This window comes from Castor canadensis, chromosome 3, assembly GCF_047511655.1.
Source record: "Castor canadensis chromosome 3, mCasCan1.hap1v2, whole genome shotgun sequence".
NCBI classification, from domain to species: domain Eukaryota; kingdom Metazoa; phylum Chordata; class Mammalia; order Rodentia; family Castoridae; genus Castor; species Castor canadensis.
The window spans coordinates 165531753-165549494 of NC_133388.1; the positions used below are offsets into that span (position 1 = coordinate 165531753).

At 34.7% G+C, this 17742-nt stretch overlaps 1 protein-coding gene across 10 annotated transcripts in view; it reads left to right on the top strand.

The window, feature by feature from the left end:
* Positions 1 to 17742, top strand: part of Zfpm2 (zinc finger protein, FOG family member 2) — a 423670-nt gene that overhangs the window by 209826 nt on the left and 196102 nt on the right. For 3 of the 10 annotated variants that reach the window (XM_074069028.1, XM_074069030.1, XM_074069031.1), the window contains 2 exons: positions 2471 to 2589; positions 12823 to 12945. The exons of 4 other annotated variants lie outside the window; for them this stretch is intronic. In XM_074069028.1, coding sequence (XP_073925129.1) covers positions 2471 to 2589; positions 12823 to 12945 — 242 coding nt within the window. Of the gene's footprint in view, positions 1 to 2470; positions 2590 to 12822; positions 12946 to 17742 lie in introns of those variants that run through there. 3 more of the 10 variants (XM_074069036.1, XM_074069029.1, XM_074069037.1) reach the window with 3 other exon arrangements.

Sequence of the window (17742 nt, forward strand, 5' to 3'; positions counted from 1 at the left end):
GTGGATTGTGCACTCAGTCCTGTCTTTGAACAAGTTTCTATGAATCAAAATGATTGTCCAAAGATGAAAAACACTTTCAGAGGAAAATATCAGAAATGGGTTTGTTATTACACATACCAAAAACAAATCATTATAGTTCCATACTCTCTGAACTCTAAATAAGCCTCAGGATTTGGTATTTGAGCATTGATGTCATTTATCAGAATAATATTCATTTATAAAACTCTCTTTCAGAAGCCCAGACCTACTGAATCTTTCAGAATTCATTTTCCTCTTTGCTGACCTTTTTTCAGCTACTGAAATACCAGAATGAAAACAGTTGAGAACATGTCTGTCTTAATTTAATGAGGTCTTTCATTTTCAGTATAGTTGTCAAGTGGTAGAGGAAGGGAGTATGAAAAGAAGGAAGAATGGAAGTCTTTAAAGTTAAATTTTGATTGTGAGCATAAATAGTGAGCATGAAATTGTGAGCATGAATCTTCATTGTTAAGGCACACATAAATTTACATTTCATAATGGAAACAATTTAACCATTCCACAATACTTTTGCTGATTATGGTTTATCTACTTTGATTTTAATTTTTAGGATAAGCAATAACAAAAACATGAAAAGTAATATCTGTATTTTAATTATGAAAAAACATTGACATAAATTTAAAGAAAGAAGAGGTATGACTGAATTCAGGTTGATGGTATTGCTTTTGAAACCATTCATTGGATTGTCATATTGGAAGACAGCTATTAACTTGAAAGGAAGCCAGAGTGATAACTTCTTAATATGTTACCTACCATGGCTTATATATCATTTAGAAAATGTAATTGCTGAATGCATTCTATTCCATTCTGAATTTTCCTTTACTATCTATTCTATGTGGATTTTCACATATACTTCTTTTTCTTTCCCCTTGTGGTACTGGGCTTTGAACTCAGGGATTCACTCTTGCTAAGGCAAGTGCCCTTACTGCTTGAGCCACGCTGCCAGCCCAACATACATGTATTCTTATTTGATTCTTGATTCTCATTCTTGAGTCTGCTGTTGAGAAGGCTAAGAATTAATGCCAACTATATTATTAATAAAAATATTAACTGTTTTTAAAATATTAAAAAATGCCAATATTGTCAGAGCATAAAAATCATTAATCTACTTATTTAAAATGGACCTCCAGCTCTGGATTAAGATCTTTTTCTATTTATCTCAAATCTTGTTAGGCAGCCATTGTTTGAAGTTTGGGAACCTTTATTTATTTATTTTGGTATTAATACATTCATTTATTTCTTAACCAAGAATTTAATGAATTCGTACTTCATTAAATTATGTAAACAGTTTTTCCCCTGCTTCCCTTAAATGATTCCAAAATATTACTCTGATCAAGAAAAAAGAAAGTTCTGAACTGACAATTCCTTAAGCATTTTTGTCCAGTCTCATTTGGTGAGACAGACTCTGATCCAACATATGAAACCGAAAGAAGTAACAATTTCATCTAAAAAGTTTTTACTTGAGAAAACAAACATCAATACTTATTGTACATGGACCTAATTTATCTGTTGAAACTAGTAATAATTTCAGAAGATTATTAAGTACTTAAAAAAACTCTCCATATAGTGTTCCCCAAGAGTAAAGTAAAAGAATTATATGTATAATATATATATATAATTTTATATATTTAACATGCAAAATTCTTATTTTTATACATATATACTTGTGAAATAAACTTGCTTACTTTTATATATATACTTGCTAAATATATACATATATATTTAGCATATAATAGTTATAAAGAGGTTTCATTGTGACATTTAAATATGTGCTAACAATATATCTTAATTAGATTCATCTCCTCCATCAATCTCCCTCATCCCTCTTCTTAGAACAATTTCAACAGATTTCATTGTCCAATTTTTACCCAAATGAATGATTAAAGTACATTCACCATATTTGCCCTTCTTCACCTTCTCCATTTACCTTCACCCTTCCAACAGGTACCCTTCCCTGGACAGGACCTGTTTTACCTTCCTGTCCTTCATTTTTTTAAATACACTTTAATTGTTCAAGGAGGTTTTGCTTTGGTTTGAGCATATGTATATATCATATTTTAATCAGATTAACTTATTTTATTAAATGTAAGAAGTTTAGCCCTGAATTACTGTTCTAACATTTCTTGTCTGTTTTGACATTGGACCAATGCGTTTTGGGGAAGTATTACCATTTCTAGTTCAGAAACACCTGACTAGCACATAATGTTTGCTAAAAGATACAAGAAAGAAATTGGACTGAATTTGAATGCAGTTACAAGGGCAAGTTTTATTTTCCTCTCAGGATAACAAGATCAGTTGTTTTTCAGGCAAGCATAATTAATTCTCTTTATATGAATCCTGAGATATTGGAATGTAAAGCAAACACAAAAAGAGGTGGCTATTGTTGAGGTACATGTAAAAGTATTCTAAACACTTCTGTTTCCATTGTCTACAGGAGAGCTGGAAGTGTTTCAGAAAGATGGGGAACGAAAGATTCAGAGTCGGCAGCAACTTCCAGTGGGAACAACCTGGGGGCCCTTTGCTGGGAAGATGGACTTGAATAATAATTCCTTGGTATGTGGATATTCTGAGATGCTTGGCTCTTAATCTTTTGTCATAGCTCAGAAATTACCTCTGCTTGTTCTCAGGAAAATCACTACAAATAAGTTTGTTTTTGCTGTTTTCATGGCCTGCAAAACTTGGATATTTTCCAAGTGGTTTGTCTCTGACAGTAATATACACAGAATTTAGAAGGAAACAGGTTGCTTATATTTGGCTAGTAAGGTAATTTATAAGTTTATTGCTTTATCTGCTTAGCCAGACCGAGAGCGTTCACATTTAATAATATGTACAATTACCTTTATTTTTAAGATGACACAAATTAATTATCAGACATTACAGGTTTACATGAAGAATAAGAAATAAACAACTTTGTTATTCCTTTGTAATACTGTTTGCACCTCTAAGAACGAGGATAAATGATTAGCATTATAATTTTTATTGTTAACCTTTTGTAAAAGTTCTGAGATCAGAAAGTCTACTGTTTGGTAAGATTACATGGATAATTGATTAATAGATGTTTTAAAAAGTAATAGAAAGAAGGCTGTTTGGTTACATTTAATTTTTTTTGTTTCATTTATTCATATGTACATACAATGATTGGGTCATTACTCCCCCTTCCCCCCACCCCACTCCATCCCTCTTACCCCCACCCCCTTCCTTCCAAGCAGATACTGTTTTGCCCTTATCTCTAATTTTGTTGAAGAGAGAGTATAAACATTAATAAGGAGTACCAGGGGTTTTTGTTAGTTGAGGTAAGGATAGCTATATAGGGAGATTCCTAGTATTGCTTCCATGTACTTATGTGTTACTTTCTAAATTGATTCTTCTTGAACTAACCTTTTCTCTAGTTCCTAGTCCCCTTCTCCTATTGTCCTCTGTTGCTTTAAAGTTTCTGCATTAGTTCCTTTGCATTGAAGTACATTTAAATTTTATTGTTATTTGGATATATCTGTTTCCTATTGCTACTACAACTAATCACACAAACTTTGTGGCTTACAAGAACACAAATCTCGCAATTCTGGAGGTCAAAAATCCAAAATGTGTCTGATTAGGCTAATAGCAAGGTGTCTGCAGAACTGTTTCCACCTCTAGGCTCTAGGGTAGAATCTGTTCTCTTTTTCCAGATTCTCAAGACTGCTTACCACCCTAGGTTCATGGCTCCTTTCCATGTTCAAAGCCAGCAATGGCCTATTGAGTCCTTCTCACTTGTTCATTCTGACTCTGACTCTTCTGGCTCTCTCTTCCACATTTAAAGTCAAATGATTATATTGGGTCTACTTAGGTTATCTAGGCTGTTCTCTCCATTTTAAGGTCAGTTGATTAATACTCTTAATTCTATTCGTTTCCTTGGTGTTTCTTTCACGATATATTGTAACGTTCCCAAATTCCCATGTTTAGGATGTGGACATCATTGGGAGGATAATATTCAGCACCACAACTGGGATAAAATAAAACTAACTGGTGTAAACCTCTCCTATTTTAAGTGATGATACAGGTAATAACACTTGGGAAGAAAAATGTTTCATATATCTTAGAAGATCCAGAAATTTTGTACACATTTCTTCTTTTTTTTTTTCTTTGACAGTGCTGAGGTTGGAATTCAGTGCCTTGCACTTAATAGGCCACCTGTGCCATGCCCCGAGCTGTACATATTTTTCTGATGAAAATTCTTTTCCTTAAATACTGTTCCCATGGCTGTTAAATGACTTAATCTATGTGGTGGGGACTACATACTCTTCAAGGGTTTTGACAAATGCACTGGGTCTGGCAACATTGCATTCCTTTTTCAATTTTTTCATGAAATAAATTTCTTCTTTAAATTATTGCATGGAAGAAACTGATATGTGCTGATCTCTGTTTACTCAGTGTCATGTGGGTATGACAGAGATTATTGGTTCAACTAAAAGTAATGATTGGGATAAATAAGAAATATTTGTTTTACCAAACTTTCATGTGAGATTCTAAGGATCTGTTTCTTACTTTCTGAATCCCTGTATTTATCCATAAAATGATAAGCTAAGAGATTTCACAGATATTTAAGGATCAAACAAGTTGACTTTATATTACAGTCCAGGTTAAATATTTAATAATCTAGGCAATTTATTTTATGTGAACATCTTCAAAAGGGGTTCAAGAAGTGGCCTCATAAACACAGCATGCCTTAGTTGGTTGAGTTGTATTAACAGATTTTTCTACTGACCCCTTTTTGAGAGCAATATAAGCTATATTGATTTCTCAAGCTGCTGAATAGTTAAAAAACAAGGCAAGAGGAAAATCGTCCAAATATTCTAGATAGAGTTAAATGATATTGGTATTTTGAACCCATTTTGTGTGGATGTTTCTATTTCTGCTCTAGCACTGTTCAAGACATTTACACATTTAGATATTTATCTTATTCCTCACTGTATATCTGACACCAACATGACCTCTAGTCATTTCTCTGGTAATCCTTCAGTAATTGACAGCCATTGAAATGGTACTAGTTGATTTAGGAGATGATGAACCTTTCCCATTTACTATGTCAAAATGACTTCTATATTAAAATGCAACTTTTGATTAATCTTTGTATTAGTTTCTGTGAATAAACAGGGTGGTACTTTCTGACTTTTTACCATATGCTAAATTGTGATACATGGAAAATTAACCTATTTGTGAAAGTTTAATGTTTTCATTGAAGTCACTTCCTAGATGACATCCTTTTGTACTTTTAATACTTCTCTACCACTTCATTGAAGTCACTTCCTAGATGACATCCTTTTGTACTTTTAATACTTCTCTACCACTTTAAGCCTATGTTATGCCATATTTCACTTTCTTTATATAATTCAATTTATAGATGTGAAATTTTCTTAATCAGTTTTCATTTTTGTCTTAGGATTTAAATATCTATGTGACTTACTAAAAGACAGCATTTTTTCAATTACAAAATTTAGTTGACTCACTAAAATATACTTTTAAAATATTTTCCTTTTGAAGCAATTTTCTCTTCTAGGATTTAATTTTGATTTTATGTTATTAAATTACTACTGGTACTACTGTTGCTACCATGATTATTACTGTACAGAAATTCACTAATATATATTTCACATTTATTCATTTCTAAACAGTGTGGAAAAATGGGAATGGATTAGCTCACTTAACCTTTCAAACAAACCTAGGAATTTGGCTCTATTTTCAAATTGGCTGGGTTGTGGGTCAAGTGATAGAGCGCCTGCCTAGAAAGCACAAGGCTCTGAGTTCAAAAATTCAGGACTGCCAAAAAGTTGTATTTTTTTATAGATGGGAAGATAAAGGCTCTGGTTTTTTATTCCAGAATTTCCATTTATATGACTACGCTGTACTGCCTCTTCACCATAACATCTAAAACATGGTTTGAGTATGATAAAATTGATGGAGTTTTCTTTACATGCATTCTAAATCTATAAAAGTATCTAAGAGAAAATATGCAATGATTAGAGGTTTGTTTTTTTACTTTGGGCAAAATGTTTGTTATTGTACTTAGACTATTTGAGCAGTTAGCTAAACCAAGAACTTCTGAAATTTTGCTCCTCTTTAAAGATTGTATGGTACTTTAATACTTATTTTGTATCATGAAGATACATTTTCCTTAAAGTATAATATAGCTATTAACTCTTCCATGCTCAACCCTGAATCAGATTTGGATTAGCAGAGGTTTTTAAATTCTTATTCGCCAACCAATGTAATGTTACTCTGCTCAAACTCATGGTGTTGGCTCAGGAGATTCAGCACACTAATTAGTCCAACACAGTAATTAATTGAGTCACCATGCCAGATGTCAAATCCTTTTTATATCTTTCAAGTCCCCATCTTGAAGTGTACTTGCAATATGCCACCTTCTGCAGGAAGCCTTTGCATACCAGGCATTTAGATGTATATAGAACGTTCCAAGAAATATAGACTGTGGAGAAACACCAAACAAACTGATTTGACAAAGTTATTCTTGTAATCCTATAACACACCAAACATAGAAAGAAAGTATCTCTTGCCCATACCTCCTTATCTTGGTAGATACTTCATGCTTTAAAAGTCTAGTAACAGCAACAGCAGCTTAGTAAATACTTTAATTGGGCCAGGTACAGGTCAAAGTACTTTACATATATTACATCATTTCAGTCCTTATACAGAATAAAGAGAAGATAATACTTATCTTTGTAATAAAGTATTACAGAGGAGGAAACTGCCATTTCAGGAACTTAAATAATTAGCTCATATCAATTCTATTTGATGCTTCAATCTTAGAATTGTTGTCTATAATGTAGGAATAATAATAATACTTAACCTATAGGGATTTTGTGAAGACAAAATGAGATAGCATACGAGTTATCAATAAATATTAACTCCTATTAGTTAACTATTCATCTATACAAATGGATCTATTGAAATTCAGTAAGTTAAAGGCTCAAAAATACTTCCAAAACTGAATTATTAACTCTGTAGATCTTGGTGTTTAAATATTTTACAAACCTAAATTTGACTCTTTGCCAAGGAATCAGGATTCTCCAGAGAAACAGAAGCAACAGGATGTGTGGGAATACAGAAAAATATTTACTATAAGTAATGGGCTTATGCAATTATAGAAGGTGAAGAGTCTAAAATCTACAGAATAGGATGGTAAACTAGTACAGATGAAGTCCAAAGACTGCCTGTTGTAATTCCCTCTTCCCTGGGGACGTCAGTCTGTTTGTTCTATCCTGGCCCACAATTTTATGGCCCATATTTTGGAAGGTAATTTGTTTACCCAAAGTTCACTAATTTAAATATTATGTCAAAAACTCTGAGTTAATGCATAAAATTAACCTTCTCAGGATCCAAAGGTATATGATACTTACAAGTTTCAGTTTTTTGAATTGTGACCTGATATCCTTGAAAAATTATTTGCCTATAAGTCTAGACTTCTTTCCAACATTCCATTTCAGTGTTGAAGAATGACATGCATTAAGTGCCAGCAAGGTGGCATAAAATTGGTTTTTTTGAATGCCTTATGATTTTATTAATTGAGAATAACAAGGACAAAATAGTTTTGAAAATCAATTTAAGTTCTGATTAATATCTGCCATGGAAATGTAGAGTTTCTATATGCATATATTGTGTGTAGAATTTTTACAGTATTCTTCTAAGGACAAAGATATCCTTATAATAAACTGAATCTCATCTGTGTTAGTACAAGGTGGTATCTAGTAAGTATCAAAGAACAAGGATTATTTAAATGGTTGGGTGTCTGGAACTTAAGTGGCATCTGTGTTTGAATATATCAATGGTCAGTAGCTACCTAGTCTGAGTGGATTTGGTTAACTGCTGGAATCATGCAACATACATACTTAATTAAATAGAACATAAATAGAAAGTCCAAGATTTCTCAGTACATAATAGTCAACTTGTCATGACTTATTAAATTCAACAAATCAAATTTGATAGAGAAATCTCCATTCATTCTATTCAATCAGAATCGAACCGTGTTTTCTTTTCCCACAGGGTATTTGTTACATTGATTTCTGCAAGAAGAAATATACATATAAAAGACCCCGTAGGCATTTTATTGACCTAATAATGGAATAATGGATGTATTAACTTATATCTCAAAAGTTTTAATGCAGAGAAACTAAAGCAGATACCTTAAATGCAACTGAGGCCAATAGGAGAAGGGGAACAGGTACTAGAGAAAAGGTGAGATCAAAAAGAATTAACCTAGAAGGTAACACCCACGCACAGGAAATCAATGTGAGTCAATGCCCTGTATAGCTATCCTTATCTCAATCAGCAAAAACCCTTGTCCCTTCCTGTTATTGCTTATACTCTCTCTACAACAAAATTAGAAATAAGGACAAAATAGTTTCTGCTGGGTTGAGGGGGTGGGGGGAAGAGGGAGGGGGTGGAGTGGGTGGTAAGGGAGGGGGTGGGGGCAGGGGGGAGAAATGAACCAAGCCTTGTATGCACATATGAATAATAAAAGAAAAAACAAAACAAAACAAACAAAAAAATAATAAAAAAATAAAGTAGTTATCTTCATAGAAATGTAGTGTGAAAAGAATTAGAGGTTCTTGATTCACATCACTGTAATTATTAGATGTCCCCATTTATCTCCTTCCAGTTCCACCTATTCCAGTATTCATCTTGATACATTCATTGTTAGTCTTCTAGTTTCATGTTCTATATACTGTAACAAACATATCCCACCCATATATCTCCAGTACTCATTTCTGAAATCAAAGACTCTTTAGTGGAAACATCTATGATGTTTCTACCTGAGAACTTTTTTGAGCTCTAGGAACAAACTCCATGAAAGTCAAACAAGCTAGAAGAGCTGGAGATTTCATGTTCCCAGTGGTAATCCTCAACCATTGATGCGTAGTAGGTTGATGCATAAATATCCCTGCTTTTCCACTTTTCAAAAATAGTTATTTTATACTGTTTCCTAGAGCTTCCAAGTAGAATTGATGGCCAATTGACTTAGTGCACATTTTATGGACTTCTTTCCCTTTCATACTCAATTCTTCTAACTCCTGCTGGTCTTTTCTGAGGTCACTTCCCACAAAAACCACTTGTCCTTTAATTAGCCTCTAGGTTAGTTTCTAGGGAAGTCATACAAAGGCAGCCTCCAAAATATAATAATGAAGTCAGTTTGAAATCAATATTCAAATTATTGTTGAGATTCAGTAAGATATAAGTTTGTTGCATCTTTATTATTCAGTTTGGATCTTTTACCACTGGCATATACAAGGTATTCAATAAATGCTCTTTAAAATAGAAATCTAATTCAATGGAGTTTACTTATTAGAAACATTCTTACTGATCCTTCCCATATCTCCCTATCTTTGCCAGGTGAATAATGGAATTTATAATTTTGCTAAGGCATGACTTTTTGTTTGGTCTTGTATTTTTTCATTCATATTGACTTTGTGAATGATATCTTCCTTCTTAATATTCATTTTAATCTGAGCTCAAGACTACCATACTTTCCTACTTCTCCTGTCTCACTGAGTCATGGCTCTTTTTAAATTTGACTGTGCATGTTTCCTAAAACCCTTCTGGCCTTTCTTCTCTTCTCCCTCTGTTCCCAGTGCCTCAAGGAGCTTATCCACTTGCAAAGCTTCAGCTACTAATATAGAAATGACATTTAAATTAAAAAAAACTCTAACCTTGGCTTTTTATCCTTTCTCTAATATAGCATATTTCAACTGTTTTGCAAGACTTTTCTACTTAATTCTTCAAGGTCAAGAGTCACAAGAAGAGTTTATTATTGTCTCTATCCCTGTATTCCTCTTCTTGACTTCCAGCTTCTCTCACCTTTGGTCCTATGGTTCTCTGTCCTCTTTCTGGCCTCCACAGGGAGTTCATTCAGCCCCCACTTTTTCTGTATTTCTACCTCTCCTCTCACAGCTTAAATGAATGTTTATATCCACAGTTACACATCCTCATTTCTTTCTATTTTTGCTGGGAACTACACCCTCTTTTCTTTCTATTCACAGTCAAACATTTTCCAAGACTCTTTTCACTTCAAGAAACCAGTTGTTCCAACTCTTGCTTTCTGAATCTCTGTTTCTCTCTTTTGGTGTCTGTTACCACTGGTTTAGTTGAAATCTCCATCACATCTTCCTTGTTTATCACAACATTCTCCTGTTCTGTTTGCCCTCTGTCTTTAATGACACTTTTTTTGGTACTGTGGTTTTAACTCAAGACTTTGTGCTTGCTAGGCAGGTACCCTAACCTTTGAGCCATGCCCCCAGCTACTTCTTTCTGTCTCATTTCCTTTTTCTTTACCCTAATCATAGCATACCCTAAGTAATACTAATCAATTAAATCTTGTGCTTCAAATCCTAATGGGCACAGAAGAACCCAAATTCCTTGGTAAAGCTTGGCAACTCCTTCATGACACTAACCTTTACAGCTTTTGCTCCATTTCAACTCTCAGTATAGATTTCCTTCAGTCTGAACTACCTGCAGTGCTCTGGGTATACCTTGTTCTTCCATTTCTATGCATTAGGTCATGCTATTTCATCATCCTGGAAAGCCTTAAGTTTCCACTCCTTCTCTTTTTTATCACAGGAGCTCCAATTCCTACTTAAAGACTGTTCAAAGTCACCTCCAAAGTGGACTTTCCCTGAAGATTGCAGTCTGGAATAGATAACCACTCTGAAGTATTTCCCTTATGCTCTCTGTTTACCAGGATAATGGCACTAATCACATAATTGTGAGCTCTTGTTTACTTGTCTGTATCCCCTGAAGATCATATACTTCTTATCTATCTTTTATCTTTATATCCTTCTTGTCTAGAACAATATCTAGCTTATCAGAAGAGCTTAATGAATAGCAATTAAACAAGCAAAGCAATTTTTCCTTTCATTTTTTTCTCCCAACAGCAGGGAATGAGGCACACCTCTCCTTACTCAGGACCTGTGCATCCTCCCTAAGACTTTATACCAATGTCTGTTTATGCTGTGGTCTTACTTTATCTTCCCAACTTTGCAGTGCAGTTACCACAGTAAATGCTCTCCTGTGCCTGTTTTATTTGTTTATGTACTTATGTTTTTATTTTAATTTCATTTGAGTGAAAGCTTCATAGAGTAGTATAACTCCATCTATTTCTTTAGTTTTTACCCAATAAGGAGATATGCCTACGATGGTTTCTTGATAAATATTGACTAATTTCCGCGTAATACTTCCAACCCTTTGAGGCAGTTCAGGAAGAAAAAATGTTGAGCCATTGAGACAATTATGATTTGTGTGCAACAGAGTCAGTCTTAGACCCCTCGCTATGACATGGGTGGAGGCCAAAAAGGTGTTCTGCTCTACCATGCTTTCTGTGAAGTCTCATCCAGCATCACACTTTCCAGTGACAAACCATCTGGGAAATTCCATCTGTCTCTGCTTGGAAACTGAGGTGGCAGTCGCCCACTGTGAGCAATTTTCTATTAACTTCTTGGATAAGATCAGTCAGATTTATACTGAATTGATGGGAACCGTAAGAGCAGCGTTGTTCCAAGAGAAGACAAATGTACTGATTCCTCTAATTGGGCTTAAGCCAGTTCCATTCACGGATGCCCTTAGGTTCTAGTAGTGCAAGGACTTATAACCTTTTTAATTGTACCCTGTTCCTCCTGGGAAATGTTGGTGAAATACATTATTGATGGAGGTTTTAGATTTGTCCCTTAGGGAGGACAAGATCCTGGCTTCTGTTATACTCTATCTGCTATGTGAAGAATTAATGGAAGCTGAGTGGACAGGGAAGCTGCTCAGAGAAGACTTGAAGACAAGATATTTAATACATCATAGCCTTTGAAAATGACTCACTGGTCTTGCTTCTAGAATCAGACTACATGTTTTGTTGTTGCTTTTTGTGGAGGGGGCTAGGACTCAGGAAGAAGAGAGAGTATGGAGGCCCAAATAGTCACAAACATCCTGTAGAATGTGAGTCTCAAAGGAAGAAACCAAACATCAAAGAATTATTTCACAACTCAGATCTATAGAAGTAAACAAGACAGGCCAACTGCGTATTGATCTGAAGGGACTGGTCATATTATAATTAAGGCAGAGTTAAAATGTTGACCATGGATAGAATTACATTCTCATCTGAAACAATGATTGTGCCTTCCCTGACAGTTATCACTTGCCTCCAAAATACAAATTTGTGTGTAGCCATTTTTTCTGTTCACCCCAATCTCCCTTTGACTTACTTTTCTCCCAATGGTGAAGTCTCTCCAGGATCTGTTTATTTCAACATGGATCTGAAGGATAGGAACCCAGATACACAATTTCTTGCTAAGTATAGACAGTTTTACTTATGTACATAACTTACTATCCTGTACCTGAAATTTTAAATATTTTTACCTTATGGTGATAATACATGGCTAACCCTGTACTTAGGCCAAGTGTGAATAAAGAAAAAGTATCATTTTAATTCATTTAAGATTACTCATTCTTCACTTTTGCTAGAACCCCAAGGAGAATATTTATTGAAGATGATCTTTTCACAATTATTAAAAGGAATGTTAGCATTATACAATTAAGGAAATTAATGTCTGAAAGGATGCATTGTTCATACCATCATAATATGATCAAAGATGCTTTACTGAGAGAATGTGAGAATTTTGGGACTAAAGAATATAATACCTTCTCTAGAGTATAGGTATGAAGTACGAAGACTGGCTATTGGTTTATACTGGGAATTGTCACTGTGTGAAGTTCTTTCACGAATCAGGGTCTCTTACATGAATTTTCTTATTACAGATGTCACTGCCACTGTCCTTCTCTCTATTTGCTTACAGCAGTCAGCGTAAAGATCTGGGGATTGAGGAGGCAGATGTAGGGAGTTCTGGTCCCCGTAAGGGGAGTCTGTCATCAATCTACATGGTGAGGAAATATTTTTTGCAAATATCCTCCATTGTTTTCATAGCATATATTGTAGAACATAAAGCTGAGAAATTTTATGGCTAGAGGGAAAGGTAAAAAATGACACAGCATTGTAAGGGGGCAGTTGTTTGGAAAGTTGATCAAAACTGCCTTCTGTCATTTGCTGATATAATTGGCAGACTTTTTCATGTCTTTCTAATTGACTTTTTGGAGAAATTTCCATTTTACAACTATTTTAAAACAGTTTTTCATTGTGCACTTACCTATTTATCTGCATGGTAATGATAAGTATCATTCCAATGTTATGAGGATTTAGCAGCCATCTCGGCTCAGCATGATAATTAATACATTCAGAAGCTTGGAGATGATAACTGTGAGAAGGGAAAATACATGCCAGTTTGCATTCCTTCAGTTTGGTCTTAAGAATCAAAATACCTAAGGATAATTTTGTCAAACTCACATAACATATTTAACTCTATTTTTAATCTAATTATCAGTAAGTAATCCCAGAATGCGTCAATCGAGTATTATAGTTTAACTCTACCTCTCATTGGCATGAACCATGTTTATTATCATAAGATGTTTCCCTGATGGAGACAAGTTTGTGACTCTCTACAAGCCACTCCTACAAAGCTCTTTGCTAATGTGTGTGATGGTCTAGAATCAGCCGTTCCTAACATATATTCCCAATAAGAGAAAATAAAATAACATTAAATAATTTTGAAATTTTCTGAGATTATTTGAACAACTCATTTGGAGTTTTCTCACTAATATTCATTTATTTCTTTATTTATGTATTGAGCTTAAAGTTGTTCTTTATTATCCACTTACTCTTACATCAGTTTTTCTCATAAAAGTCTTTGGCTCAATCTAACAAAACTATTTTATTTTAATTATTTGTGTATTTTCTGTGCCCTTTTATATGTTTTATATTGCATTTAATTTTAAAGGTCAGGAAATAAGAACCAAGAAAAACTTGATGTATGCAAACCTGTGAGCTTTTTCGCATTCTTTTTTTAAGATTCTGAGGGTCTGAAACATAAGCATAGCTTATCTGTGTGTCATTGGTACAGTGTCTCTCACAAGGCTGCAGTCAAGGTGATAACCAGTTCTTTGGGTTGATCTGAAGACTCAAGTAGTGGAGAATCCCTTCATAGGCTAAATCAAATAGCCGTTGTCTCAATTCCTGGCCTACAGAGTCTCTCTATGAGGCAACTCACAACACGGAAGCTGGCATCGCTATGAACAAGCAAATGAAAGAGCAGGACAGAAAGCCCACGACAGAAGCCAGAGACTTTTTGCAACCTAATCTTGAAAGTGGCATCACTTTTGATGAATATTATTCCTTAGATCTAGTCCACACTAAAGGGAAGGAAATTAAACAAAAGCTTAAAGCCAGAAGGCCAGCATCACTGGGGGCCATCTCAGAGGCCATCTACCAATAAATAATTTGCATAAATAGTTACTTGACCTTGGAATAGGGAAAAACTTTCAAATAATAAGAGTAAGGAATGGAGGTTCATGCCTGTAATTCCATCACTCGAGAGGCAGAGGCAGGAGGATTATGAGTTTGAGCCCAACCTGGACTACATAGTAAGACCCACTCTCAAACCAAAATAGAATGGCAACAAAAAACAGCAATGGGAGGAATCACTAAAGAAAAGATTCAACTTAATATGTATAGAGTAAATGAAATCATGTGTTGTATAACAACATAACCAAAATCAAAGATTAGAAAGTAAAGTAAAGGACTTTTGTGAACATGAGATATGTTTTATTCTTATTTCTTAAGATAAATACATTTTCTACCTTCAAGGTGACTTAAAATAGATGAATCATGATTTACACAAAATTGAATGGGAATTAGAAATCAGAAGCAGTATGTTTGCTGAATGGTTCTTTGGTAATTTTGAGAAACATATACTAACATAGTGTACAGATCAAAAATGGAAGAGAAAGTATAGGCAAAAAACCCATGAATAGACTTGTTCTAGTACTGACTGTTATTACTCAAAGTGACTCTGCTATTGTGGGTAATCACACATGCTCTCAGTTTCCTCATTTATAAAATAGGGGTTATTACACCAGACCAACATCATAGTGTTGTTGTAAAATTGTATAAAATTATACATTTAGTCACTTTGAAAAATATAGACTGTTAGACAAGCCTAGATTACTTTTCATCATGCCTATGAACAGAAAGTATATTACTCATCCTTTTAATTCCCTAGGTGTTTCATCCAGTCTTTGCACTCTGTTCTGCCTCTGAACATACTTAAGAAACACTTTTGGTTGTCGTCTGTGAATATATCTTCATATCCATGAGCACACATGCATTTATATACATGAAGACACACATACTTATTGATTAGCTAGTATGAGTGTTCTGAGAACTTAGAGCCCAAGGAACTACAAGGTATGTCCTTAAAGAATTTATGATCTAAGTAGACAATCACTACAGAAGCAGAGAAAAAACATATTTTTAGGAAGAGAGAGACAAGTTAAGTGGTCAAAATGCTTTTTGAATTATTTCAGCTCCATTGTGCTTTCTTTTTGTGGGAAGTTATTCTTTAGAAAGCATTTCTCAGATGTGTGATTGGGGATTTCCAACAATTGAAAAAGTAATTTACCCTGCGTGATTCACTTTTGAAGTAGGTTCATATTTTAAAATGTTAACTCAATTCTTTCATTATTTATGGCATTTTAGAGTTCAGTACAGAATGGAGTGGAAAAGGCAGTTATAATGTGGACAGTGATGCACTATAAAATGTGAAGAAATGGAGAGAGTTCAAAAAAGTAAAGCTTAAATTTCAGCCTTTATTAAGAAGTCAGACAAATACCATTTGTTTCTCGTTATTTTTTGTGTAAAAGCATGAGCACTGTCCTGTGGGAAGGAGCATCCAGAGTCTCTCCAGTTCTGATTCAAATTTCAGATGTGGTATTACCACTGTCCCTTTGAAAGCCACTACTCATATACTGCAACACATCCATCCAAATAAAGGTCCTCAGTGATGTCCACAGGCGCATCTGAGATAAGCATCAGGAGCGAGTACATCCTGTGCTAACTTTCTGTAGAAACAGAAAAAGGTAGCATTTGCCTTCATTAAAGAAATTCAGACCTGGTGAAAATAAGTTTGTTCTTTTTCTGATTATTTTCAACAAGGAATCTAGGCCATTTTATCCTTGTTACATTTCTTTAAAACTTTGTGAAGATGAACCTGTTCAAAAGAAGCAAACATTTTCAGAAGTGTCCCCTGTCTGGTGGTACTTCAGGTGGAGAAGGGACGAGAGAGGAAGAGTGCAGGATGAAAGTCGAACATTGGTCGGTTTCATTACTTTATTAATCAAGGGGAGGCATTCTGAAAAATGTTTCTCCTTGGTTGCAGCCATCCATTTTTTGGTGTTAATCTGCGCCCTGTGGCAGGGTTTTGTGAGAGGAAACAATGAGCAGTTGTATCACCCCCTTCCCCCCAATTGTTGTAGCCCCTGTCAGAAGGCTCTGAGGATGATGCAGGTCTGTATCTGCCTGATAAGGGAAAAGAAGATTCAGAATGGCTCTGGAGAGACTGTGTGGGGGTAGAATGTGCTCTTTTGGACTAGGCAGGCTGTGGAATACAGCAGAGGCCCTTAATAGGATCCTAAAGCTTCAGTGCCAAACTTTCTGCTGCTCCTCAAAGATTTTGTAATGAAATATTTTGATGGTAAAATTCTGTGACTGTCAGAGGGGCTGAGGTTCAAGATGCTGTTTTAAGTCATTTGCTCTATAATCTATGATTAGTTGATCTTGGCCAAAAAAAAAGACAGCACACACACACACACACACACCCCACTCGTGCTTGCCTGCCAACCTCAAGAAACCCCCCAGAGTATGTATGAAGTCACTTTTAATCTGCTGACAGTGAGTTTTTGAGTGACTGTCATCATGAGCTCTGTACAAATGGCAGTACATCTTATATACTGTAGGTTCCTGTTTTATGGCTAGATGAAATATGAAACTATCTTTCATAATGCTGATTCCATTTTGGCAGAATTTTGAATCCACATATGGTTCAGTTAAGCTGTTTTGGAGCCTAATGTACCTTTGATATTTATTGGGATTTTTTGAAAAGGGATAAATGTGTTATTTTTCTCTGGATTAAAAAATATGCATTAAATGTTTCAAAACTAATTCGTAAGCTAAGTAAGAGAATTGTAGTGAGCTTTAGAAACTGATCTGCTGTTCCCAGGATAGTTAAAATAAAATCATTCTTATCCATGTGGAAAAAATAAAGACAACTGAAGCCCTATCAAATAGACCTAGTATTTTATTGCAGTGTGATAATAAAGATGAGCATTAGTGAAAGATGGCAAGAAAAGTTATCATCTAGTTAGCATGCTGCTAACTTTTGCATCCTTAGGCTTAGAGATGCTGGTATGCTTTTTTATTCATCTAACTATTGGTCTGGTTTACACATAAAAATACAGGCATAAAGTTCTAAAAACAAAGTGGTTATCACATGGATGAATGATAGGCTAAGATTTCATATACCATGGATAGTACAGGAAAGTTCAGTTGCTTGAAGGTGAAGAATGGCCACTCTGCTGAGGCCTGGATGAAACAGAGAGAAGCACTTCCTCTTCAACTATAAAATCTTACTTTAATGAATTAACTAAAGCTCTTAACTTTTGGTTAAAAGAATATTTGTATGAAAATAAGAATAATAATAGAAGAAAAGTGACATATTCATCAGTGTCATTTTGAAGCACAACTTTTTCTTCCTAAAAAAACTCCTCTGGAAAACAGACCGACATGGATAC